The sequence below is a fragment of the Monodon monoceros genome, unplaced genomic scaffold (genome assembly GCF_005190385.1).
Source record: "Monodon monoceros isolate NGI ecotype Baffin Bay Population unplaced genomic scaffold, NGI_Narwhal_1 Super_Scaffold_8, whole genome shotgun sequence".
NCBI lineage: Eukaryota > Metazoa > Chordata > Mammalia > Artiodactyla > Monodontidae > Monodon > Monodon monoceros.
Window position 1 is genome coordinate 73830447 of NW_021703785.1, and position 27393 is coordinate 73857839.

General features: G+C 41.7%; 1 protein-coding gene across 1 annotated transcript in view; it reads left to right on the forward strand.

Annotated features, from left to right (window-relative positions):
- The first annotated feature begins 484 nt into the window (after positions 1-484).
- Positions 485-27393, forward strand: part of MICU2 (mitochondrial calcium uptake 2) — a 77921-nt gene continuing 51012 nt past the window's right edge. The window contains exon 1 of the mRNA XM_029210032.1: positions 485-694. Coding sequence (XP_029065865.1) covers positions 485-694 — 210 coding nt within the window. The remainder of the gene's footprint in view (positions 695-27393) is intronic.

Here is a 27393-nt window from a genome sequence, read left to right on the forward strand (position 1 = left end):
CGTTGTTTGCCGAGCCGACCCGGTTCCCAGGACCCGCAGGGCGTGTCCGTCAGCGCCCAACACCAGGGACCCTGTCGCACCGCCTTGATCACGCCCCCCGGGAAAGCGGCTCCCGGCTCACCGCGACCGCCGCCCGGTGCCAGCCAGCCAGCCGCCTCGCGCGACCCCGGCCCCAGGCCCTTGACCCCCGCCCGGCCCTAGGCCCACAGGACACGCCCCCCCTCACACCTCACTGCGATCCTGGTGCCACACCCGGCGGCGTGCCCACCCCCTCCCGGCCACTGCGGCCCGCCCCTACCAGGCCCCGCCCCTCCCCGAGGCCCCGCCCCTCCCGAGGCCCCGCCCCGTCCCCGCCCTCAGCACAGCGCGTGGGCTCGGGGGCGGGGCGGAGACTGCCTGGGTCTCGCGACACCGCGGCCGCGCGCGAGTTTTCGGGCAGCTGTGGGAAGCGACGCGAACGCGGCGACTGGGCGCTTCCGCAAAAATGGCGGCGGCGGGGGCGGGCGGCGCCCGGCTTGCGGCCTGGGGCGGAAGACTGCGGCGCGGGCTGGCTGGCGGCCGGCGGGCCTGGCCAAGCTCCGGGCCCGTGGCGGCGGCAGTGGTCGGCGTGGCCCTGGCGGGAGCAGGAGCAGCGTGGTACCACGGCCGCGTGAACATGGCGGCGCCCCAGGGCGGCCTCACCGTGGTAGCCCAGGTACGGGACGGGCCCCGTCCGGCAGCCCCGCCGCGCCCCTCAGTCCTCGGACGCCCGGCGGGTGGAGGGTGCGGGTGAGGAGTGGGGGGCTGGGGCGGCCCCCAGCACCCTGCGCCAGGGACCCGCGGGGACGGTGGGGGCGTGTCCCGTGCGCCCGGGCCCGCAGCTGCACCCCGTGGTCCAGCTGTCCTAACAGGTGACCTTTTTAATAATAAAAGAGGCAATCGGCTGGTCGATGCTTGCCAGGTTTGATGGTCAACTGTCAGGAACAGTATCACATGTCGTAAACCTTCATGCTTCCGCGGACTCTGAGTACCACGCAAAAGACGTTTCTTTTAAAACTACCATGTTTGAAAGTAAAGGTCATGTTCCCTGGTTCAATATCAAATTGTCACGCAAAACATCTGAACATTTGAAAAAGTACTACTTTTTAAATATTTAAAGGACATTTTAATTCTTTTAAGTTTGTGTGAATATTTTTGAAAATTAAAAGCAGTATTCTTTTTCTGTTGGTTAGATTTACATTATGCCTTTCTAAGTGCCTTGAGTTCTGAAAAACTCAACGGTCATATACAACAAAAGAGAGGAAAGCAGGCCTTGTGAATTAAAGTTAAGTATTGACATACAGTATGTTTACTTGTATTCAATTAAGAGGCCACAATGTTAAAACGGGCAATAACTCTCCCCCCATTCTCATACCAGTTCTGATTACAGGTGGAAGGATCTAACGGTGTTTTATAGTATTTTTGTTCATTTTGTGTCAAGCAATTAAGTTTATTATCCATCTTCGGTTTCTCTGCCTCTGTTCTCAACCGCTTAATTCATCCTCTTTAATCTTCCCAAGAGTATCACTTTAACTACATGACATACGCTTCTTCAGAAACCATTAGTGCCTCGTGCTCCTAGGATGAAATCCACATTTTTAAATTTTGTCACGCAGAGCCATCTGTCGTCACGCTCTGACCTAGCGCTTACTCAGACACACTTTCTATTAAAGGGGTTCACTCCGTGTGCCCAGAAATGGCTTCAGTTTTACCCCCTCAGCAATTTGTAGATTCCGGGTTCAGTCCATCCTTGTCACTGTGTTTTTGTGGCCCACTGCTAGCCTGTTTGTGTTTTCAATTCCTGACAGGACACTAAAACTTTACACCAGTGTGGTGTTTTGAATTCTCCCCAGCTCCCTTCCCTCCCTGCAACCTTTGGTACTTTCAGCCCAGCTAAAGTAATACAGAAACCATTGTATTATCAGTGGGTTTACAAGGTCTGTTGACACAGCATTTGCTTGATCTGCTGTTGGACCACTTTTATTAAAACAGTGGTTTTCGTCCTTTTGCCACCCCAGTGGACTTGAAGATGACCTCATCTTCTTCTCAGCAGCAGTGGCTGAATACAGCAGGAATTGAGGGGCCTGTAGTTTGAAAACTCCCTCCACCTCACTGACTGGGGTAACATTTCCCTAAGAGAGGGCCTGTCAATCCCGCCGCCGCCCCGGCCGTCAGCACCGCCGCCGCTTTGGAGTCATGTGTGCATGGTCGAAAACTGCTGAGATAGATGTGCTCTTGATACACTTTTATGTATTATATAGTTATTTTACTTAGCATTGCAAGGTGGTACAGTTTTCCTGACATAGACTTAATAATAGTGATAATGTCCTTCATTTTCAGTCATCACAGTAAGTGATTTTTCCAATAAAAATAGTGAACTTATACTCACTGACTCATACGCTTCAGATTTCCATTGTGACCAGTGCTTGCATTTGTGAGGGTCAGTCAGGAATTAAGGGTAGAATTCAAGCTCATGAAACAGCAGATATTTTGGCATTTCCCTTCTTTCTTTCTTCTTTCCGCAATTATTGAAGTGCTACCTCTGTGCCAGGCAGTATGCAAGGAGTGGGGAATTCAAGACACGGTTCAAGTGCTTACAGTTTAGTGTGGGGGCAGTTTTAATACAGGGCGATAGTGGTGGTAAGTGCTGGGTGCTCTGGGGGCACCTGGAAGAGCCCCTCCCACAAGCTTGGGTTCCTGAGCTGTGACCTGTAAACTGATGCCTGTGGGATGAATGGAGTTTGCTGGGCAAAGAGAAGGGGAGGAATACTGCACGCAAGGGAACGGTGTTGCAAAGGTCTGGCGGGAGGAGTTGGACTCAGTAGGATGAGAGCTGTACACGATGAGGTTCAGAACAGGTAGAGGTGGCAGGGAATCAGGTCATGAAGAAATTTTTATCCTGAGGACAGCAGGGAGCCATCATAGGGCTTCTTAACCTTCATGGTCCCCCAAGAATACAGGCATAGAATTCAGGGAGTCTTTGAATTTAAATAGAAAAAGATTACATTTTTGTTTTCTTTGACCTATAACTTAACATTTTCTTCAATTGTGAACTTAACATTTTCTTCAATTGTGAATGTAGGCAACTAGCTACAGAAGTATTAACAGTAACCGACAGTATAACAACCTCAACCTCAGATCTTTTCCTATTCTGATACAGTTGTTACAGATATCTCAAAGTATCACTTCTTTGAAATTACAGTGCTTATTAAACATGCCACCATATCATGTTATTTAACGCATAAATCAAGAATCACACATATTACTATATTGCAGATTTGACTTGGACCTTTGGAAAGAGTATGGAGACTTTAGTGAAGGGAATGGATTGAAAATGAGGTCAGGAGCTGTTGAAATAATTCAGGAGAGAGTTGGTGATGGCTAAATTAGTGGATGAATTTGAAAGAAGTTTAGAAGATAAATTTGCAGAGTCTAAGTTGCAGGAGTCTTGTGTAAAATGTAATTGTATTGTTTCAGAAAATATGCAGGTTCTCCCCCACTATCCAAAAGTAGAGCATTCCTGTGAAACCTTTTGTAAGCCGAAATGGCATAAAGTGAAGGAGCCGTTAGGACACGTCTTGCTAAGGGATGCGCAAGATAAATGGAGATGAAGCACAGAAGCTCACAGACACAGTTCAGAGCTCTGGCATCTGATGCTGAGATGCTGAGTGTAGTCCCCAGGGCCGCCCTTGCTGCCTGGGCCGTGCGCTGCCCCTTTAACGGCTCGCTGAAAAACAAAGGCTGAGCCCTGTTTTCGATTTTTGCCTTTTTTCGTAAAAGCGAAAATTTCCAGGTTTCTTTGGGTTAGCGGAAGCGAGTACTGTGTAGGTCTTTGGTGAATTTGGTGAAAGCGAAGTGGCCTGAAGCGGGGGATCCCTACAGGAGCCCTGAACAAGTGATTACATCTGGACAACAACATATTGCTCCTACAGATATCCTTTAGGGCATGACCTGCTTTAGAGCATGTCAGCCTGTCAGTTACTTGTATGTAAGCTGCTTCCTCTGAAACACTTAAGTATATTTGAAAACTGTTCTAGATTTTAGTATTACTCTCTTTAAGTATTATTATATTTGATTCTGGCATAGTAAAATCAGATAAATGATAGAAGGGAGAAGATAAATTATTCTATTATTCCAGTCCATTCTGCCTTAAAAGGATAGCTGCATTCTTAATAAACCTTGGTATATTAAAAAATATAGAAAGTTATTTCAGGGAGAAACAGGAGCTCTAGAGTTTTCAAGTTGCAATGGCAAAATAATCTTCCTGCAGGAATTTCAATACTATGTAAAAGTTTTTTTGCTATTACTGTATTTTGCTATTGCAGGCTAGAAGTAATATATTGGTAAACCAAAAACTGATGAAAACAAACATCTCCATATTACTAAGTAAATCCTCAATGGCATGTAAGATCAGACTTAAAAGTAAAGCTTTTCTGAATCATTTTGATATTATAAATCCTTGTGAATAAGGCCTAAAACTGAGGGGGGAGAAAAAGTAAAGAGAAAACCATAAAGCCAAAGTTAAATGCATTACAGTTTGCAGGTGACAACAGTGATAATATTTTATTTGTTCTTATTGATTTGTTGAATGAGTATTTCATTTATTCTCTAAATTTTTATAATTTTTGGCCTTATATTAATTTTCAAATTATATGTGATATTGAATATATGTTTCCCTGACTTCATAATAGGATTTTTTTGGTTTGCTTTTTAATGAAAAATTTGTCCACCATGTTTAAGGTAGAATTGTTTTATATAACCTAGTCTATAATACTGTATAAATGCTTTTTATTCTAAATAAATCCAAATTTTTTATTCTGTAGATTCATAAGTATCAGATTCCCTTTGATATGTTTATTTAAATTTGTATTTATAAATCCTTGGAAGCGTTTCTTAACATTTAATTCATTTTTCTTTTCTTTTGTAGAACTTATCACTCCCTGAAATTATTTTATCTACTTGTTTATTTTGTCTCCCCCAGAAGAATGGCCTCTTATCTTTTTCATCTCTATATTCTTGGTGCCTGAAACATTCACAGCCACACAATGGCACATAATAAATGTTTATCCAAAGAGTAAATAGATGAACTGCACTATGTAATGAAGTGACCTTGTTTAACTTTGGTTTGATTAGTCTTTGTAGACATAATAGGCAGGCAGTTTCTAGAAATGTTCAGAATCAGCTCAGTTACTAAATGTCCTATGTATACTCAATTACACACTTAGAGTCATAGAGACATATGCCATTTTCTCAGTAGGAAACCTAAGTAAATAAGAAACCTTGCTCTTTTCTGCTATATCCCAAGAGCTAAGTAAATAAGAAACCTTGCTCTTTTCTGCTATATCCCAAGAGCCTAGAAAAGAGTCTTGTGCATAGTAGATGTGCTAAGTATTTATTGAATGGGTAAATAAATTGATGAAATCTATAATGAAACAATAATTGGTATACCTTTGTCTCAAAAGTTTAAAGGTCGGTCCATTTCACCTATTACTGTGTATGACATTTAATTTTAATTCATAATGTTTATATCTGTCTTTATACAGCAAGCTTTTGTCCTGAGCTATCACATTAAAAATCAGAATAAATTTTAGAATAAAATTAATTGCATTTTCATTCGAATTATTGAGATGCTTCAACTTTTAAACCTCAAGCCAATTAAATTATTTTTAAATTTGGAAAATAATCCTGACATATGGCTAAAACCAACTGTATTAATAGACACTATATTTTGATATTGTAGTTAAATGCATGACACACACTTTGTGTAGTATTGATTATACTGACTAAAGATTTAAATACAACAAGGTCTGTCTGTTAACAACTGGCTGAATTCCTCTTGGGGGAGAATGGTTTGGGTTTGCATGGCCAGTGTTTCCCGTGAAGAGTCAGCCCCCTAAGGACGTGAGTGTGGCTCAGGCTCCACTGGTGAGGGCGGGCTGCTTGCCTGAGGGCAGGAGAATTTAGAGCACGCAGGCAAGTCTGGGCGCGGGACTGGAAGGGGTGTGTTCTCTTACAAGCTGTTGATCTCCCCACCTCCCACCCAGCCTGAAGTCTGGTATATTCTCAGGGCTTGGGCAGAGTTACACGCGGCTGCTGTGCTTTAAGCAGAGGCGGCGTCGGGTGGAGCGATGCCCAAGAGAGGCGGCTGGAGAATGCAGCCCCTCCCGTTCCCAGGTTTTTAAAAGCACTCCTGGAAGGGGCTTTTGTTTATCCTTCAGTTTTATTGAGGTGTACTGTATATATTCAAGGTGTACAACTTGATGTTTTCTTTGTGTAACAGAGATCATCAACACAGTCAAGCTAATTAGCATCCATCACCTCATGAAGTTACCATTGTGGGGGGGTGAGGGGGGGTTGGTGAGAACACTTAAGATCTACCCTCTTGAGGTCTAAGATCTAGACCTCAAGCATATGATATAGTATTGTATGTATGGTGTATATGTATAGCCGTCGTGCTGTCTACTAGATCTCCAGGACTTATTCATCCTGCGTAACTGACACTTCTACCCTTTGATCAGCATCTCCCCATGCCCCAGCCTCTGGCAACCACCATTCTACTTCGTTCTTCTGTGAGCTTGACTCTTCACATTTCACAGATGAGTGAGCCATGTAGTATCTGTCTGTCTGTATCTGGCTTATTTCACTGAGCATAATGTCCTCCAGGTTCATCCATGTTGTTACAAATGGCAGGATTTCCTTTTTCAAGGCTGAATAGTGTTCCATCTCGTGGGTGAGGGTGTGTATCGATGTCTGCAGATGCAAACAGGTTCTTTCCATAGCTTGGCTCTTGTGAATAAAGCTGCAGTGGCCCTGGGAGTGCAGATGTCTCTTAGAGATAGCGATTTCACTTCCTTTAGATACATACCCAGAAGCAGGACTGCTGGATCATACGGTAGTTGTAGTGTTCATTTTTTGAGGGATTTTCCGCAGTGGCTTCACCAATTTCCACTCCCACCAGCAGTGCCTGAGGGTTGCCTTTTCTCCAATCCTCACCAGCACTTATCTCTTGTCTCTTTGATAATAGCCATTCTGACAGGTGGGAGGTGATACCTCACTGTGGTTCTGATTTGCATTTCCCTGACGATTCGTGATTGTCAGCACTGTTTCATTTATCTGTTGGTCTTTTGTATGTCTTCTTTTTAAAAATGCTAATCAGATCCTTTGCCCATTTTTTAATCAAGGTTTTTTTGTTTTGTTTTTTTGCCATCGACTTGAGTTCCCTCAATATTTTGGATATTAACCTCTTATCAGATGTATGGTTTATAAATATTTTCTCCCATTCCATAGGTTGTCTTTGACTCTGTTGATTGTTTCCTTTGCTGTGCAGAAGCTTTTTAGTTTGATGTAGCCTTGAGAATTTTTGCTTTTGTTCCCTGTGTTTTTGGTGTCATATCCAAAAAAAAAGATCATTGCCCAGACCAATGTCAAGAAGTTTTCCCTATATTTTCATCTCATAGTTTTACTGTTTTGGTTCTTACATTTAAGTCTTTAACCCATTTTGAGTTAGTTTTTGTATAAGGTATGAGATGAGGGTCCAGTTCATTCTTCTGCATGTGGCTGTCCAGTTTTCCCAACACCATTATTTGAAGAGACTATCCTTTACCCATTGCGTGTTCTAGGCACCCTTATTGAAGATCAGTTGATTGTAAATGCATGAATTTACTTCTGGTCTCTTTTTCTGTTCCATTGGTCCGTATTATCTGTTTTTATGCCAGTACCATACTTTTCAGCACCTGCTACTTCTGGTTTTATTACTGTAGGTTTGGAATAGATTTTGAAATCAGGAAGTGTGATGCGTCCAGATTTGTTCTTCTCACTCAAGATTGCTTTGACTCTTCAGTGTCTTTTGTGGTTCTATATGAATTTTAGGATTTTTTTTCTATTTCCATAAAAAATGTCATTGAGATTTTGATAGGGATTGCTTCGAATCTGTAACTCACTTAAGTCTGTTGCTACTGAGAGGGTGAGGACAGACAGTTGAGCTTCGGGTGTGGCAGTAGGGGAGTTGTTGGTAACCTTGACAAAAGGCATTTCAGTGAAATACTGGGGGCAAATTTAATTGGAATGTGTTGAGGAGAGACTGAAGTGAGGAAGCAAAGAAAGTGAATAGAGATGCTTCTTTCTAGAAGTGTTGCTGTAAAGGGTATTAAAAGAGATGCTGGCTGGGAGAATGATATAATAAGGAGGCAAAAATTGGTCCAGCTCTGTGGGGGTGATTATAGGTGGAGGTCTTTGAGGAAGGAGGTTACCCTGGAGTCAGACCCCAGGTAGAAGTTTGGGCTTTGAGACTAACAAGTTTTCCTCCTTCAACCTGACAGGAGTGAAAGCAGAGGGCATGGTTAACCCTACCAGCTGGCTGTAGACAGGAGACCCTGATGGTGAGCTGCTCCGGAAAACTAGGAGGTAGAATCAGGGAAACATGGGCGGGTCAGAAGGGTCATAGCAGTAATGACTGCTGCTGGAGAGAAAACCCAGAGAGGGAGGGAGCGACGGGTTTAACGCCGTTCATGAAGAACGAGAGCTTCGAGACAGTAGTTAGGATGAATATAGGACCACTGGCCACAAACTTCTGATGGCTTGCTTTTGGTGAGTTTTTCCAATGTAGCTAAAAACTGTTACCTAACGAACTATTTTTAAGAAGCCTTGGGCTTCCCTGGTGGTGCAGTGGTTAAGAATATGCCTGCCAGTGCAGTGGACACGGGTTCGAGTCCTGGTCCGGGAAGATGCCACACGCCGCGGAGCAGCTAAGCCCGTGCACCACAACTACTGAGCCTGTGTTCTAGAGCCCGCGGGCCACGACTATTGAAGCCCACGCACCTAGAGCCCGTGCTCTGCAACAAGAGAAGCCACCGCAATGAGAAGCCCGCGCACCGCAACAAAGAGTAGCCCCTGCTCGCCTCAACTAGAGAAAGCCCACACACAGCAGCGAAGATCCAATGCAGCCAAAGATTAATTAATTAATTAATTAATTTTAATGTCTAAAACAAAAGAAGCCTTGGTATTATGAGTTTAATGAGAAGAATATATTGCATCGTGGCATTAAATTTTAAAATTCTAAAATAGAGAACATCAAATATGGTGTTTCTTTGATATTATTTAAATTCACATTTTGAACTCACATTTTGTGAGTACAACCTGACTAAAACAAATGGTGATCACAAATTTTAAATAAATAAAAGCAAGGAATGTGGATCATCATGTTTAAATAGTCAAACAGAAATACGTTAACTGGGAAAGCGATTTTGCAAGTGTCCTTAGATGCAGGACTCTCTTTTTCTATTGCATATCAATGAGTATTTTAAAAGCTCAAATAATGTATTTAATGAGATGGAACTATTTTAATTTGCTATAAGAGCCCTAAACAATTCATAAAATTAAGTTGGCATTGCTTTCTTTTATTTCGAGTTGTCTGAGTATATTTGTGGTCATTATTTTTGTGAAAAGGGGAGAAAAGGACATTAGTAAGACATTAGCAAGAGTAAAACAATAATATATTGGAGTCTACTTGGTTGGAGTGTATTTGTGTGCAGTGCATTGGGTTTAACGATAGTACATTTAAAATTGGTATGCCAAGGGCAATGAACTTTATAGCAACATACAGAAGTTTAATAACCGTGAAACATTGTAAGCCTAATGAAGACTAAAGCTTTCTTACAGCAGTACAGCAAGAATGCAAAGAAGTTTTTATACTTTATTGCCTCAGGTAAAAATGTCTCTGGAAACATATAAGTGATGACAAAGCTTTGATGTTAGTAAACCCAAATGGAAGTCAAAAATCAAAGTGTGTAAATGGCCAGATTATGAAAAAAAAGACAAAGTTATACCCTCTAATTAGATGTAATTTGTGCTTTTGGCATAGCTATTTGTCCTGCATGAATGAGAGGTTGTCTTACTTTCCTTCCTTGTGTGATACGACACTCTTTCTGTATCTTAACTGCAAATCTGTGGAGGTGCTTTTTGGGGAGGGGGGACAAGGGGGCCAAGAAGGGAAGAAAAACAAATTGTAATGTAAAAGCAGAAGCATTTTTTAATCTTTCCTTTTGCAATTATATTTATTTAGCTGAACCTGAGTAAAAAATTACTATTTACTCTTATTCTATAAAGCATATGTTCTGGTAGATAATGCATTCAAATTAATGCTTTTGTTACTGTGAGTTTGGAGTTTTGTGAATTATAACAGTGCATAAACATATCCTAAGCCATCAATAGTAGAGTATATGAACTTAAAATTTACAGTTTAAAAAGTGGTAAATATTTGGTAAAGTAAGCCATAGCAGATATCTTCTCTTAATGTGCTCTCCATAAAAAAGATAAATGTTTCAGATTATAAATAATTTCAGTATAGAAATAATACTTAGTGGATCCTATATTTAAGCACACCCTAGTCTATATAGAAACTTTTCACTGACATCTGTGAAAGTTTCATGAATGTGTGGTACGCAGAATAAAAGTTGTGATTACTCTCCATTAAGAAGTACAGCCTTGGGGCTTCCCGGGTGGCGCAGTGGTTGAGAGTCCGCCTGCCGATGCAGGGGACACGGGTTCGTGCCCCGGTCCGGGAAGATCCCACAGGCCGCGGAGCAGCTGGGCCCGTGGGCCGTGGCCGCTGAGCCTGCACGTCCGGAGCCTGTGCTCTGCAACGGGAGAGGCCACAACAGTGAGAGGCCCGCGTACCGCAAAAAAAAAAAAAAAAAGAAAAGAAATACAGCCTTATAAAATCTTCAGTTTATCCACATGTGTATTGTATGATTGATGTGCCTGTGGTAGCAGTTGTGCAGCCTCAGTGTTTCCTGCTACACAAGCATAGTTCCAGGCAGCTCCCTCCTCTGTCCTCATCACTTGGCTGCTGTGTGCCCTAGACATGCAAACCATTTTTAAAATTAGGTAAAATGAACCTTAAATAGGAAAGCACAGTGTTTTTCCACAAATTGTTTTATCAGTAGATATTCCAAAGCAAAATATGATTGGCTTAGTCTATCTGCTATTTGGGAATGTCAGTCATTTTTCTCATTTGCTAGTATGCACAATTAGAAGATTATACATAATAAGAAATTATAAATGGGGTTTCTATGTTTTTGAGTGTGTGCAGAGTATAAATACCAAGAGATTAAATCACACTATTAGGTGTTCTAAAGACAAAATCTTTTTCAGTTTAAATTTGGTCATAGTTGACCAATTAAGAACCAGCTCAGATCAGAAGCAGATCCCTAGTAGGGCTTCTGCCTCTGTTCAGACCCACATTGGTGGGGAGTTCTGGAATGCTTGGATTTGGCCCAGGGCTGAAGTCAGGGTCAGGAGTCTGCTCTTGTGGTACATCCTGCTCTAAGTGCGTGGCTTCGGCAGCTGCCGAGGACAGACAGTGAACAGCTAAACACCTCCTAACGTTCCTCCAGTGACAGTCCCGCTTGCGCTGAAGTATGATGTGAAAGGCTCAGCTCCTCTCGAGTGAGCTACTTTAGTGTGCAGCAGGAGGGGGTGGTGATAAGGGAACATTGCGGTTTAACCAGGAGCTGCTGCAGTGGAAAGACGACAGTGAGGGTTATCCTGTGAGCCAGACACACTTTTCTTTCTTAAAAACTTAATACTAACCATATTTTATTTGTAATTGAAGCTTGACTTTAATACTGCAACTGTTTTGTTTTTAAATTAGGACTTTGTATTTTATTAGTACTGCCATTAGGCAGTGATTAAATCCGTCTTCAATTACAGTCATGAAAAGATTGCTCCTTAAAACCCTAAAGAAATGCTGTTTTATTATGGTTATTGAAATTTCTTGAAATATATTAGGGAGTTCCAGCTGTTGGCTCTTTCTTAATTCTTAAAGATTACTTACTTATGTTGGCTTTTTTCTTATTGAGATATGTGTATATTATAGAAAATTTAGGAAAAGTGGCAAAAAGAAACACATAAGAACCATTTTGCCTCTTCATGACTTGAAGAGACTAGTCACTGTTAAAGTTTTGGGTGTTGTATCTTGAGTGAGAAGGTTTTTATTAAAACTTATTTAAAACTTTGCAAGGCAGTGTTAAGGTATTAACAACTATCGTTCTCTCATGTTATAGAAATATAGCCAATGGCTGTGAAGTTAAGAAATAAGTGTGGGGACTTCCCTGGTGGTGCAGTGGTTAAGAATCTGCCTGCCAAGACGGGAATAAAGACACAGACCTACTAGAGAATGGACTTGAGGATATGGGGAGGGGGAAGCGTAAGCTGTGACAAAGTGAGAGAGTGGCATGGACATATATACACTACCAAATGTAAAATAGATAGCTAGTGGGAAGCAGCCACATAGCACAGGGAGATCAGCTCAGTGCTTTGTGACCACGTAGAGGGGTGGGATAGAGAGGGTGGGAGGGAGACGCAAGAGGGAGGAGATACGGGGATATATGTATACGTATAGCTGATTCACTTTGTTATAAAGCAGAAACGAACACGCCATTGTAAAGCAATTATACTCCAATAAAGATGTTTAACAAAAAAAAAAAAGAATCCGCCTGCCAATGCTGAGGACACAGGTTTGAGCCCTGGTCCAGGAATATCCCACATGCCGCAGAGCAACTAAGCCCATGCGCCACAACTGCTGAGCCTGTGCTCTAGAGCCCGCGAGCCACAACTGCTGAGCCCATGTGCTGCGACTACTGAAGCCTGCGTGCCTAGAGCCCGTGCTCTGCAACAAGAGAAGCCACCGCAACGAGAAGCCTGTGCACCGCAACAAAGAGCAGCCCCTGCTCGCCGCAACTAGAGAAAGCCGGCGCACAGCACTGAAGACCCAATGCAGCCAAAAAATAAATTAAATAGGGCTTCCCTGGTGGTGCAATGGTTGGGAGTCTGCCTGCCGATGCAGGGGACACGGGTTCGTGCCCCCAGTCCGGGAAGGTCCCACATGCCGCGGAGCGGCTGGGCCCGTGAGCCATGGCCGCTGAGCCTGTGCGTCTGGAGCCTGTGCTCCGCAACGGGAGAGGCCACAGCAGTGAGAGGCTCGCGTACCGCAAAAAAATAAATAATTTTTTTAAAAAAAGAAAGAAATAAGTGTGGTTCCAGAGAGGTCGTTCTAGTGACAGTGAGCTGACGCTGCCGTCTTGGAGACCACCTCTTGCCCCGTCTCCTCGCTCTCCAGGCTCTTTTCGTCTGTATTGCTCTTTAGTTGTTTCTCTGTTAGAGGCTGTGAGTATTTATTATGCTTGCTTATATAGGGCAGTGCCTGGTTTGGGGAAGGCAGTCTGCATGGCTTTAGCCCATATCAGCGAAAAGAGAAAGCTATGTGAAAATCAGAATTGTGCAGATACACATATAAGACTTGATTAAGACCAAGCTTTTATTTGAATTTTTTATACAACGATGATGTCCTTTAGTACTTCGCTTTATTCTGGCTGTACAGCAGTTGTGTATTTTTTATTTTAATTAATGTGCTTTAGCTGGTGGAAAATATAAGACATTTTTAAAGGACTTGGAATTAATTGTTTTCTCATTTTATATTTAGTCCTGCGGGAGAAAACTTTTTCTGTTCAATTTTAAGAGTCTTCTACAGCCATGTGTTGAGAACGGATCATCTCAGTTATTTAGAGTTAATTAACTCTACGCTGTTCTAACATGAGCAGTGCTTAGAATTGGAGCTTTTTTTTCTTTTTACTAATTGTTATTGTATTTTACCATATTATTACTCACGTTTGCTGATTCATCTTTGTCATTCTTTTTTTATATTTTATTTATTTTTATTTTTGGCTGCATTGGGTCTTAGTTGTGGCATGTGGGATCTTTTTGTTGTGGCGCGCGGGCTCTTCATTGCAGCACATGGGCTTCTCTCTAGTTGTGGCGCACGGGTTCCAGAGTTCGAGGGCTCTATAGTTTGCAGCACATGGGCTTAGTTGCCCCGCAGCATGTGGGATCTTAGTTCCGCGACCAGGGATCAAACCCACGTCCCCTGCATTGGAAGGCGGATTCTTAACCACTGGACTGCCAGGGAAGTCCCCTGTCATTTATTCTTTGTATAGGTTGAGAATATGATAAAAGTTATGTACTCTCTCCCAAAAAGCTCATACAGTGTTTTCACCTATAATTTCCAGGAGTCACAAGCACCAGGAAGCATTGTAGTGTGGGGTTATGAGGCTCTGCTCTAAATTTTTAGGTTATATTCTTGTCCCTTCTAGGTTCTTAATATTTGTCCTTCTTTACATTGCAAAATGTTTCAGGTGTTATATCTAAAATTATTTTCAAGTAAACTGTTTTGATCCTGTCACTGCGTTACTCTTCGGTTTTGGATATTACCCTTGGATCAGATAATTTACAATATTTACCTTTACTTTATGGTATTTACTCTTCCCTTTTACCAGTACTTCACTTCTGTTCTGACTGTACATTCTCTTTTCTAGCCCAGTGTGCCTTCTGTTAGCCCTGTTGTACTAGCTTATCCTGTTTACACCTTTATAAGTGTCACAGACGCCTTGGTCTATTACCATATCCCTCTCCTTTAAATCATAAAGATCCATTATCCAAGAAAGTGTCTTCAGGTTTATTCTCTTTACCCTCTAGCATGCGAGTGAGGTGAGTCATGCAGGAACTCAGAGCTTAAACGATGATTTCATAGTAACAGTTTTAATATTGGTACTAATATAACTATATGAAGTTTTTTTATCATAAGTTAAAAGAGTATCTAAACAACAGCCATGAATATTTAGAAACTAATTTCACACTAAACAAGGTGACAAAGTTCATCCGAGTCTTTAAATATTCAGAGTAACTCTTTGGGACTTCACTAGCAGGTCAAGTTTGGAGATTAGGGTTACCTGAATCATTTCAGAACTTCAGGCTCTATTTTAGCCTACAAATATCTGTTCCTTCTTTTTCCCTTTCTTCCCTAATCCTAGTTAAGATTTAACTAGGATTATTCTCTTGATTATAAAGAGCACAGGAGTAAATTCACCACCAAATAAATTTTAAAAGGGAAAGATTACCCAAGTGCTCGTTCTGTCCATGCCAACCCTTAAATGTGTATGTAACAACTTACCATAAACTTTAAGTTTTCAGTGGTTTTGTTTCTCATATAAGATTCTAAAATTCTCAAGGGTCAAGATAAGGATTTTTCTGAAGCATGCACCCAAAAACTTCGTATTTGGTACAGGCCTCACTGTTGCCTGGGCAAATGCTAACAATTCTGCTCACTTAGTATATGATTCACTGGCACAGTTTTATCCTGCTTTTGCCCTGTACGTGAAGGCTAGATGTGGAAACTCGTGTATCCTCATTGGATGCCACCTGTCGTTAAAGGCAGAGAAGGGTGGTGAAGTTGAAGGGAAAAGGGGCTGACCGCTAGCAGTGCTGGCAGTAGAAGTGGGAAAGTGGGGATTCTCTTCAGCTCGTTTATTTAGCGGTTGTTTACTTTAGTTATGTTAGGTGCTACCTTAAACAAACAAGCAAACAGTCTGTTTGGTTTTTCAGCCATTATATAGCAGATTCTATTATAGAATCTTTTAAAATCTTCACTGTTAAAGTATCTTCAGAAATTACTAAATGAGAGCATGGATGTCTTACGAGCATGAAATATGTCCAAAGAATCAGGTAAAAGCAAAGAGGGAGATTCTGGCAAGTCCTTGCCAGGTCTTAAACGGTTTGTCCTCTGTTCATGGTTTACAGACACAAAGCAGAGCTTTATTGAACAGTAAATTAATTTGCCAAAATGTGTAATCATATATGTGCGTTACTCTCCTTTTCGTATCATGTAATCTATGTATTACTTTATTTACTGGTGATTTAATTTATAAACATCAACAGAAATGACATGCATCTTAGTACCTTCTTTGTAAAAGTAGTATCTTTATGTGTTTTGTCAATGCTTGGTAAAATGTTCAGCTCATCCCCTGCTCATTTGCTACAAATACATTTTAATCAAAACTTTTATCTTAGACATATTGTATTGTTATGTCCACGAACTCCAAGTGGAAGCTGAAAAGATCCATTACAACCCAAGCCAAACATGATATAAGGCCTGAAATCCATCAGATCATTCAGATTTACGGACAGAAAGTGCACAGCAGCTGGTGCAGCGCAGTTTCAGAGCATCTGTTTCTGAGATTCCATGGCTTGTGCAACAGGCGCAAAATAAGCAACATCCTTTTGGTACAGTTAACACTGCCACCCCCTGTCCACAGCTTTGCCTCTGTGCTCCTGTTATGAAGGCATTTTTAAAATCTAAAGTAATTAACAGTATGCAGTAATTTGTGGTTGTAATAAGAGGAAATAATTGTGGGTGCACTTGTACATACCTAGCTACCTAAAGATATTTTAATAAATTATTAATAGGGTTTAAAATACATAAGCACAAAACCCTTTCGCATATTGGTTCAAGGACTGAAATCTATTTTTAAATTGTTATTTTAATATCACACTTCAAGTTTGGAATTGGTTCCCATTCATAAAGATTCACTCATTCCTGGCACACTTTTTTAACCATTTAACATATTAACCAAAGGAAGGCATGCCGGGGGCAGACAGATGCACTGCAGAGTCACCAGGGCTTTGATAAGCATTACTGAGTCCTGTACACTCGCTCTAGGACACCCTAACCCAGAATGGGCACTGGGGGAGGACTCTTAGAGGAGGGAGTACCGGAACCCTAACAAATGAAAGGGCCAGAGCAGCTAAGTATCACACGCTTAGCTTCGTGAGGTTTAATTACCATCAGAAGCGGTAAGTGGTTATTTAATCTGTCTTCTGGAAAGATGTGCAGCAGAGGTTAATAAAGCTCATCAGAGGTAGCAAGGCGAAAACTGAAGCTAAGGACACACCAGCAAACCCAGTCAGTTTCAGGAAAATTATGTTAGCAAAGACCAAAACTAAGGTTGACATTTAAAATTAGTACCGTATTTGTTTCGTACAAGACCAATTCATAAAAATAATAGTATCAATGGAATTTTAAAATAGAAATGTAATTTTTGTTTTTAATAGGAAATTGCATATCTGCCCCTTCAAGCTTTCATTATTTTCCCATTTATCCGAAGGTTTTCAAAAAATGTGTTCTATTTTTGGGATAAAATTTGTATGCAAGCAATATGTTGCTGTTTGGGGTTTTTTGTTCTTGTTGTTTTTTAACTAATTCCAGTCTTTGACCAAATTTTGTGTAGGGTTAGGGTGTGGGGCTTAAGGGACTTGGTGGTAGAGAGGCAGACTGCTGTCAGTATTCAGCCACAAGCTTTAGAAAGCCATCCTGACTATGTGCTTCCTGTAAACCGAGGAAGCATGTAGCGGGGACAGTCCTTTGCTGGGGACTGGGGGTATGGAAGCCTGAGCGGATCATGGAGAATGTGGGAGCATGGGGGGAAAGCAATGCAAAATACTGTATGGATGAATCACTTTCCTCCTGGAATCCTAAACTATAAAATACATACAGCTACAGACTGCAGCTGTTGCCTGTGGAGGGATGGGAGAAAGGCAAGAAGGGATCCGTTAATCCATCCCCTCTTCGCTCCACACTGTGTGTGTTGTAGGATATAATATCCTAAATGTTGTTAGCCCTCATGGTAGCCTCTGTTTATGACTCAGCCCTTTGATAGCAGCACTTTCCCTGGGCATACTTGAAGTTCTCAGTTTTGAGGAGACTTTTTTGCATGGGTTTGTAAGGGTCCTGAAATTTAGATCGTAGCTTACGTCACAAAAGGCTCCTTGTTAGGCTCTGCTGTACTTCTCAGTTGCCTGAAGAAGAGAGATCACAACCGAGATAAATTTGCTGATACCAGACCTGTTAGGAGTCTTCTATTTAAATTTAATTATATAATAATGAAAAATATTAGTTCGGTGCATCTCTGTCTCTTTTTTTTTTTTTTTTAGTTCCCTGTGCTATGCAGTAAACCCTTGTTGTTTATTTTATATATAGTGGTGTGTATCTGTTAATCCCATACTCCTAATTTATCCCTGCCCCCTTTCCACTTTTGTAACCATAAGTTCGTTTTCTATGTCTGTGAGTCTGTTTTTTGTTGTTGTTGTTGTTTGTTTCTTTAATTTATTTTTGGCTGCGTTGGGTCTTTGTTGCCGCATGTGGGCTTTCTCTAGTTGCGGTGAGCAGGGGCTACTCTTCCTTGCGGTGCACGGGCTTCTCATTACGGTGGCTTCTCTTGTTGCGGTGCACGGGATTTAGGCACACAGGCTTCAGTAGTTGTGGCATGCGGGCTCAATAGTTGTGGCATACGGGCTTAGTTGCTCTGCAGCATGTGGGATCTTCCTGGACCAGGGCTCAAATCTGTGTCCCCTGCATTGGCAGGTGGATTCCTAACCACTGCGCCACCAGGGAAGTCCCTGTTTCTGTTTTGTAAACAAGTTCATTTGTGTCATTTTTTTAAGATTCCACATATAAATGGTGTCATATGATATTTGTCTGTCTCTGTCTGGCTTACTTCACTTAGTATGATAATCTCTAGGTCCATGCATGTTGCTGCAAATGGCATTATTTCATTCTTTTTTTATGGCTGAATAATATTCCATTGTGTATATATACCACATCTTCTTTATCCATCCATCTGTCGATGGACACTTGGGTTGCTCCCATGTCTTGACTGTTGTGAATAGTGCTTCTATGAACATTGGGGTACGTGTACATATCTCTCATTTTGAAAAGAAAGAAGTCAAAATATTCATGGTTGATAAGTAATATTGTAAAAGTAACTATCAGAGATTGGAATTTATCATTGTGGGACTTTCACGTTTGCTAAATGCTTAGTGCTCCTTTCATACTTCTGTCTAGCATTCACCCACTTGTGTTAGGCCTCCCCCCAGTAGAAAGGGGGTGTCTGTTCATGTGTCACTTTATACAGTGCTTGGTCGTAGGAGACATGTAATATTTATTAAATAAGTTGATATTGAATGGTTGTAGGAGGAGTTCACAGAGTAGTATTTCCCTTGCGAGTAGGGCAGTAGGCTAAAGCAACTCCGTCATTTCTCAGGAGAAGCTTTACTTAGTTGTGATTGCAGTGAGTGATACTGATAAAGCTTCAGGAAGGTACTGAGATTTTAAGTTAGGGCTCTAGTCTTTTTTTTAATCACTTGAAACCTAATTTAAACTTTCTGGTTAGAACATAAACAAAAATGTATGTAGTTATGATGTACCTCCTGAAAAGTAGTTGTGGAGGAAGGGAAGTGAGTATTCTGCTCAGCGATCTCATCTGGAGAGAGAAAGCTGTTACAGGAAGAGAAGATGCTGCTTTCTTTACTAATCAGCATCCCTAACAGTGGCCACTCCTCCTCCGACGGATTACTGTGGTCCTAGGGGCTATTTTTAAATTCATATATAGAGACAGGCATATGTCATTTCATTTTACTCTGCTCATCTAAGAAAAGCCACTAGCTTTCTTCCCGTCTCTGGAAGGAAGTCTAGGCTAGGCCATCACTAGATGAAACGCTATCCAGAAGCCACAGAGAATAGTTTCCAGAGCTCCCAGTTTTCCCAGGAATGACTTTTGTCTCCCTCACTAATACCCTGTCATTTTGTAGAATTTATCGTGAAGCATAGCTTATGCAGTGAATAGTTCTAATTTACTCTGGTAGTATTTTGTTTCATGTACAATGAAAACTCCCTGATTCAGAGTGAAATGGAAAAGTTCTGTCTAATGACTGAAAATTTCCAGTTGTTTTTAAGTTTTCTTTAAGAAGAAAAGATATTCTTTAATTACACCACAGAAAGTTCAAAGACAACAAAACAATTACATTTTATCCAGATTACTGCAAATTACAAAATAAAAACCCCAAATGAATAGGTTTTACTACATTTTGCCTGATGCAATGTATATCTATTGGATATACTGAAAGCATTGTGAGGAAGGCCTTTTCTTTTCCCACTTTTTTCATTAGAAATGTAGAGACCAAAGAATGTTCAACAAAGAACAGAACACTTTTCCAATTTGTCACTTCATAGATAAAAAGTAGAGACAGAATGGTGAAGCACCTGTTGCTTTAAAGGCAATAAACTAGTGAAATGTTTTCACAGAAGTCATCAGCTTTCAAAGATCTCTTTTATCCAGTTCATATCACTCGTTGCTCTTAATTCCTTTGTCACATTTTTTACTGCATTACGAGTAATCCTTGAAAGCCATGGAGCATTTTACATTTAACCAGAACCATATGGACGGTTCTCACATGTTGAGGATAGCTCCAATCCCAGCTTTTATTCTGCCCCTCCTCTCCCATACATTTAGCTTTAGATGCAGGTTTGAGAAGCAAATCTAGTGGTACTGGGACGGACTCATCCCTGCTCCTATCGCTTTCCACCCAGTCCCGGGAGGTTTAGGGGCAGAGCCCCCAGCAGACCCTCAGCAGTGCTTTGATCTCCACAAGCACATTGCATAGGCTCCTCCTCTTCCCGAGGCCGACAGGGTTGAGTCCAAGTAACTTAGGATATCTCCTTCAGGTAAACATTAAGATTGGTACCGTTTAGTCCATTCCTACTGGAATAGTTCTCCTGCACTGCAATAAATAAGTTGGAGTGAAGAGGGGCAAAAAAATTTCTCCCCAGCCTTTCGGGTTGAATAGCTTGAGAATGTTACCCCCTCACACTGCTTTCATTTCCTCACTTAGTATACAAGGGTGATGTGTGTCTTTTAAGCATTATCTTAGAACTACATCTTGCTTAATCATTTACTGTGTCATTTTTTTGTACTATCTTCTCTGAGAACTGCTTTTAAGAGGTTGAATCCAGCAATAAGGGCATCATAGTTCTAACCTTACTTAGATTTTCTAACGTCTGCCTTATTTAGGTTTTCTGAAAGAACTAAAACTGACCAATCTCCCCCGAGGTCTTCTAGGATTATTCAAACCTGAGTATATTCACATAGGGCAGTGGCAGATAGGGTAGTGAATTCAGGTCTTTGAGGGTTTCAGTGAGGTTTTCCCACTCGTTTTTGAACAAATCTGTTGCTGATTTGTTCTCTGTCTTCCTGAAGTACAGCAGTTTTCATGTTGAATCCTTGGTGTCTGTCACACATGTGGATATTCTTTTCCCTAAATGCTTTTCTCTGTGCTTTTCTTCTGCCTTCTATGTGGTTTTTTTTCCTATCAGTAGTTTGTGTATTTTCTGCAGTGTTGGTTCTAGTCTTTCCTGTTTCTTAGAGCTTCTCGTTTCATACTGGCATCTTTCGTGTCTACTCCTCTTGTGCGGCTGGGCTGTCTCCCTTTCAGAGGCCTCTGTCATCTTGCATCTTATCTTTGCTCTCGGATGTTTAAAGTGCATCGATCACGTCTTTTGTTTTCTGTGATTTTTTTCTGCTTTCTTTCAGAATTTGATTTTCATTGTTGTTTCCTATTGCTCTTCATTTTCCCAGAGAATTTGGACAGGCCCAACATCAGGTTTTAAACAGATGGTCTAGCCAGAGACGTTATTTGCCAAGGACAGTGTGAGTGTATAAGCTTGACCCCTTTGCATCTTGAACTGAGCACTCTTTACCTTCCCGTCAGAACATTAGCTGCAGAGCAGGATGTCCATAGTTTCCATGGACTGTGGGTCAGTCTGCTGCCTGCGGGACTGGAGGAGGAGCGAGGTGTGTCCTGGCTCTCCTCTGGGCGTTCTGCCTTCCTGCCACGCTGGGGGTTAGCGCATCCCCAGGGGTGGCCTTTGCAATTCCCCCTGTTTGGGGTGCCTGCCCCTTTAGAGAAGTGCCCTCGGACATAGTTGCTGGCTTTTTGGTCAGCGTGGCTGTGGACGCAGTATTTTCCTCTGCCCAACCGTGCCCGGCATCCTCTGCTGATGCCAGCCCTCCTCTGACAGGACGCAGGAGGGGAAAGAGGCATGTGCTGGGTCTCTAGTGACAGCAGCGAGTGACAGGGGTTTCCGGGGGGACTCCCCACAGTCCGCTCTGGCCTGCACATCCCTGCACTTGGGAGCTCTCAGTGACAGCGTTACCCCTGCAGGTTAGAGGAAGTCACCTTCCACAGTGCACCTTCCTGCCATCTGCTCCACAGCTGTCTGCGATCCCAGTGTGAGGGGGCCCCCGGAGGCGTGCAGTGCACACACCCAGGCCCGGCTGCCCCATCCGCAAGGGATTCCAGAATCTCGTCCTCTCGTTCCATCACACTCTGGGGAAGGAAACTAGTTTTCATTCCTAGTACTGTCATGCAGGTGGGTCAGCATTATCAGTATCTATCAATAGAAGATCTTTCTAGAACAAGTTTAGAGAGGGAGGTAGGAGCTAGCATCAGCATGGCTGTCCTTATTTTCTGGTTTTCATTCTGGTTCTTTGTCAGGTTTGGGGACGGAGATTTTAAGAAGTTTTACTTACTGCTTTCTCATCAATTTATGGTTTTGTTTTTTGTTTTTGTTGTTTTTAATGACCCTTTGATTGTATTAAGAGTTAACTCAGGAAGGTACATTATATCTTTTTTTAGCATAGAGAAAGGACCTTCCCCAATTTTATTTGCAAGTGGATAATCGTATAGATTGAGAGTGAAAACCAAAAATCCAAAGGGAAAAAGAAAACTTGTTTTTTGTAGCAGAGCCTATAAAAGCTGGAGGTTCCAGGACTTCTCTGGTAGTCCAGTGGGTAAGACTCCACACTCCCAGTGCCGGGGCCTGTGTTCAATTCCTGGTCGGGGAACGAGATCCCACATGCGTGCCGCAACCAAGAGTCCGCATTCTGCAACTAAAAAAAAAAATCCCACATGCCGCAACTAAAGATCCCACGTGCTGCAATGAAGATCCCGCGTGCTGTAACTAAGACCCGATGCAGCCTAAATAAATAAATAAATACTTTTAAATTTTTTTAAAAAATAAAAGCTGGAGGTTCCGAGTTCCTCCAGTGCTGGTATTCTCACCATACCCTTGAAACGGCTCCTGGAATTTAACAGATTTTTAGACATGCATAGCAACGTTTATTTATATCCTATATAAATTACTTAAAATTATGGTTTGCCTTATGATACCTTTTATCTTTGAAAGGAATTGATTTAGCCCTAGGAGATGACATTCAGATTTCTCTTGACATCCTGAAACCTAGGTGTCAGCATACTGAATGTCTATTTGTATAGATGCTTTTCCTGTAAGTGAGAGCTCATCATGACTAAGAATACACTAGTAGTAAGTTTTTTTAAAAGTGACTGTTAACAGTGTTGGAAGATGAAAAGATTTGTATCCTGTGGTCTAATTTTATATGACATGTAATAGTGTTTATGACGAGCCCAAACTATGTCTGCTTGTATTTTTCTGAAAGACACTGTGCTTTTACTCACAGTTCTGATCATTTTCAGTTTATATAAACGTGGCCGTGGTATTTTTATGTAACATACATTCTACAAAGTGCTTTGGATATATATAGTAGATTAGAGAGTAATGCTGAGTTTATACAGCGTCAGTGGGGTGTGAGTTATGCCCTGTAAGTGAATCTTCCAGACAACTAAAATTACCCTCGTAAGTAATAAAACATCTTTTTTTAATGCAAGATTTACATTAAAAACAGTTAAGCTACATTACACATTTTTAACAAAATGTTCCCTACATAATTAGCAATTTCTAAGTGACTGAAGACCGTCATCACATAAATAGACCTAGTGGCTCTTTGTTGGTCGTCATGACATAGATTGATCCAGACTATTGTGGCCAGGTCTGGCTTGTTTAATTTTTCTCTCCCGTCTCACTTTCAGGCTGTAAAATCTCCCTTCTGCCATTAGTATACTTGACTCTAGCATTTGTAATGTAATGTTTCTAATATGCTGGGATTTTGAGACTGGAAAGCCAAGCATCTTGGTTGGATGTATAGACTAAGTGCTGAATCATGGTATGAGATATCCTGCAGCATCAGCCGTGTACCTTCCAGTGTCTTCCGTCTACGCTGGCTCTTGTGTGAATTAAAAGAAAATGCCCACATCCAAGACGGTCTTCCTGGTGCACTGTGTCTGCCCTTCTCCCCTTCTGTCCATTTTGGTCACGTCCCCCAGAGACCCTCTGCCCCCTGGACCTGCTGCCCAGACCTCAGGACTGGCTGTAGCGCGCTTTGCTCTACTGTTGCTCCCGGTCTTGGCGACTCCTCACTGTTTGCAGCCCAGGTCCCATTTCTCCTGGCCTGGGATGCCTTCGTTAAGTCTTCCAATTAACAAGGCAGTTAATTGGTCCTCTCTCTGCCTTCTCCTACAATTTTTTACATATTTCTGTTAGAACATTTGTTTAAATTATGATGATCATGATAGTAATGGCTGACCTTCCAGAGCACGTAGTATGTGTATTATTTCATTGAACACACGGTTTATAAAAGACCCTTTAAGTAGATACTACTGTCTTTTTCATTTTACAGATTAGTTAGGGAGAAGTCACAGTACGAACTTGGCCAAGTGACAGAGCTGGGATTTAAGTCCAGGCAGCTTGATCCCTGTTTCCTCACTGTTCGTGAGTCAGCTGATAATTGGTCCTAGGTCACATACCTAGTGAGTGACAGAACTGGAATTTGCATCCAGGGTAGTTTGACCTTGGAGCCAGTGCTCTGAATTATTTGTTTGCTCTCCAGTATTACCTTTTGTGAGCTCCTTAAAGGCTGAGACCTCAACAGTGTCCATCTGTATATCTGCAGAACAGTGACACATAACAGGTTCTTAAATGTTTGAAGATGAATTTGTGAACTTTTCACCGCCTGGTATGGAGCAGTACTAACGGCACTAAGCTGGGCATCTGCCCTTGTGTTGTCTCAGACAGAATTGGTTATTCCTCCCCATCCTCCGCATCCACACTGATCCTCTACCTGCACTTAACCAAACTCAAACTCAGTTTACCAAGCACAACTGACCACAGATACGCCACATGTACACGTATCTGTGAGAGAGAGACAGGGGAAACGAGAGAGAAGAATGAGTGCCCGAAACCATATGGTCAGTTCAAGGAAAACGCAAACAGCAGCAACAGAAAAAAGCCACCTGAAACGTGCGCAGGAAGGAGGGGAGACACAGGAGGCTGTGGGCAGAGAGAGCATGCTCACGTGAGCAGGAGAGCACCAGGGGAGAGGATGGAAGGGTTGGGGGCAGACAGACATTGTTAATTCTTGATGTTAAATCCATCCATCGGAGCTTTGATCATAGGGGTCGTACATGTGAAGTATGGCAAGAATAAACTTTATAGGTAAACAAAGGATTCACAATGCCAAATTGATCTTCCAAATTCTGCGAAGTAAGCATAAATATATAATACACATCAATTTGTGGTCCTTTAAAATTCAACTGCTGTATGACAAAGGGGACTTAAAGAAAATTGATTTGTTGGTTCATCAACTTGGAATTAGAAAGGCTCTGGAAATTTCAAAACAATACTCTTCTTTCCTCTGCGTAAATTTTGCTGTAGTGAAGAAATGTGTTCATAACATCCTACTTATTTTAAATTTTATTGAACAAGGGAAACAATACATGTCATTTAGGAAATGGAGAACTCTTAGCCCAGGTCTTAAGGATGGCTAATTCTAGTTCTATTCTTTGTTATTCTCTAGAGCCTAACTTAAACCCCACTCTTTTTATGAAAGCTTTCTCAGCTGTCATTACCCACACTGGTTTCTCTATTTTCCTAGTCTATGTAATCCTTAGAGGAGCGGGCATAGGGTAGTGGTTGAGCTGATGTTGTCATGTTGCCTCTGTGCTATCTGCTGACCTGCCATGTTAACCCAGGCAAGCTGGTTAACCTTGACAAGCTTTGGTTTCTTCTTTTGTAAAATGAAGTCTCCTATTGGGGTCATTGTGAAGGTTGAGTGAGACCATGTATGTAAAGATTTTAGCACCCTACCTTGCATGTGTTTAATTCACATTAGCTATATTGTTAGTGTTTATTACTGTACTGTTGCCCCTTTGATTAGTATGTGTCCTGTCTCTTCCTGGAGTGCCCTCACACTAGTAGATGCTTGATTACGTATTTACTTGGGAGGTCGGCGGGTAGAAGTTAGGATGAAGGGAAAGACTCTAGTAGTAAGAGTGGTGACTTGGAGGCTTCCACTATATATTGCATAAGGGAAATGGTGGGATTAGTATCTACACAGGTGATGGCCTCCAACTGATAGCTGTGTCCTCAGTAAGCAGTGTGAGAGGTGGTGGAAAAGATTAGAAAAAGGAGAGACATTGCTAGTGCTGGCAAAGGGAGTTGCAGGATTTGGGGTAGTAGAATAAGTTTATTTATACTATGAAGTAGCAGAAATTAAAGGTACGACACCAGGTTGAGTTGTAAGGATGTTAGTAGGGGGTCGTTAGATAGTTTTATGCCACATCGCCTACTGGTAGAGGATCATGGTGGTGGGCAAGTGTGGAGGTCATTTGCTTGTAAGTGACCTTCTAAATTCATGGTCTACAATTCATATGGCAGTTTCAAGCTCAGAAATCAACCCAGGGAAGGGAGCTTTAGTTTCACCTCCTCTACCTTTTCTTGTTCATTGGGGAGGATATTTAACCAAAATTGGAAGGGATGGCAACCCAATCAACCATTATCTAAAATGGCACTTCCCTGGTGGTCCAGTGGTTGGGACTTCACCTTCCATTTCAAGGGGTGCAGGTTCAGTCCCTGGTCGGGGAGCTAAGATCCCACATGCCTTGCGGCCAAATAACCAAAACATAAAACAGAAGCAATATTGTAACAAATTCAGTAAAGAGTTTAAAAATATTTTTAAAATAAAAATAAAATGACACTTCCCAGAATAATTGACTCTTCTCAAAAATCTTCAGAAATGTTACGCTTATGCAAGTTATAGACGCATACAAGTGTATAGAACGTGGTAACCATGAGATGGAGGAATAGTTTTCATGTCTTGCTGCAAGAGAGTGGGAGATTTGTGTTTTTACTTGTTGGTCATTTTCAGTATAGGTTAGGACCAGGAAAGAGGAAGATTGCCACAAGATAGAGGACAGCATGAAAACCAAAAGAGACAGAATAACGATCCATCCTGTTATGAGAGCACCTGAGGAGGATAAATGAGTAATTGGCCCCTTTTAGTTGGTTGAAGTTTAGAAAGAAGAATATGTTTGTTTGCATAAAAGGGATTAAGTGGTTGGTAAAAGATATTTTTTTAACTAGTCATGAACAACTTAGATACAAGATAATATAAAAGAGCCAGCATTGGGACTTCCCTGGCGGTCCAGTGGTTAAGACTCCGCACTTCCACTGCAGAGGGCACGGGTTCAATCCCTGGTGGGGGAACTAAGATCCCAGATGCCGTGTGGCATGGCCAATAAATAAATAATTTTTTTTAAGAACCAACATTTATTTAAAGATTTGGAAATTCATATACCTATTTCTATATAGATTATTTACCTTTTAAAATCTAATAGACTATATATTAACATTAGTATAATAAACACAAATATTCTTTAAGCTAATAATGTATATATCTGTGTTTAACTTCTTTAGCTCTTCAATACACTGTATTACTCTTGTATCTAGGACTTTGCCAG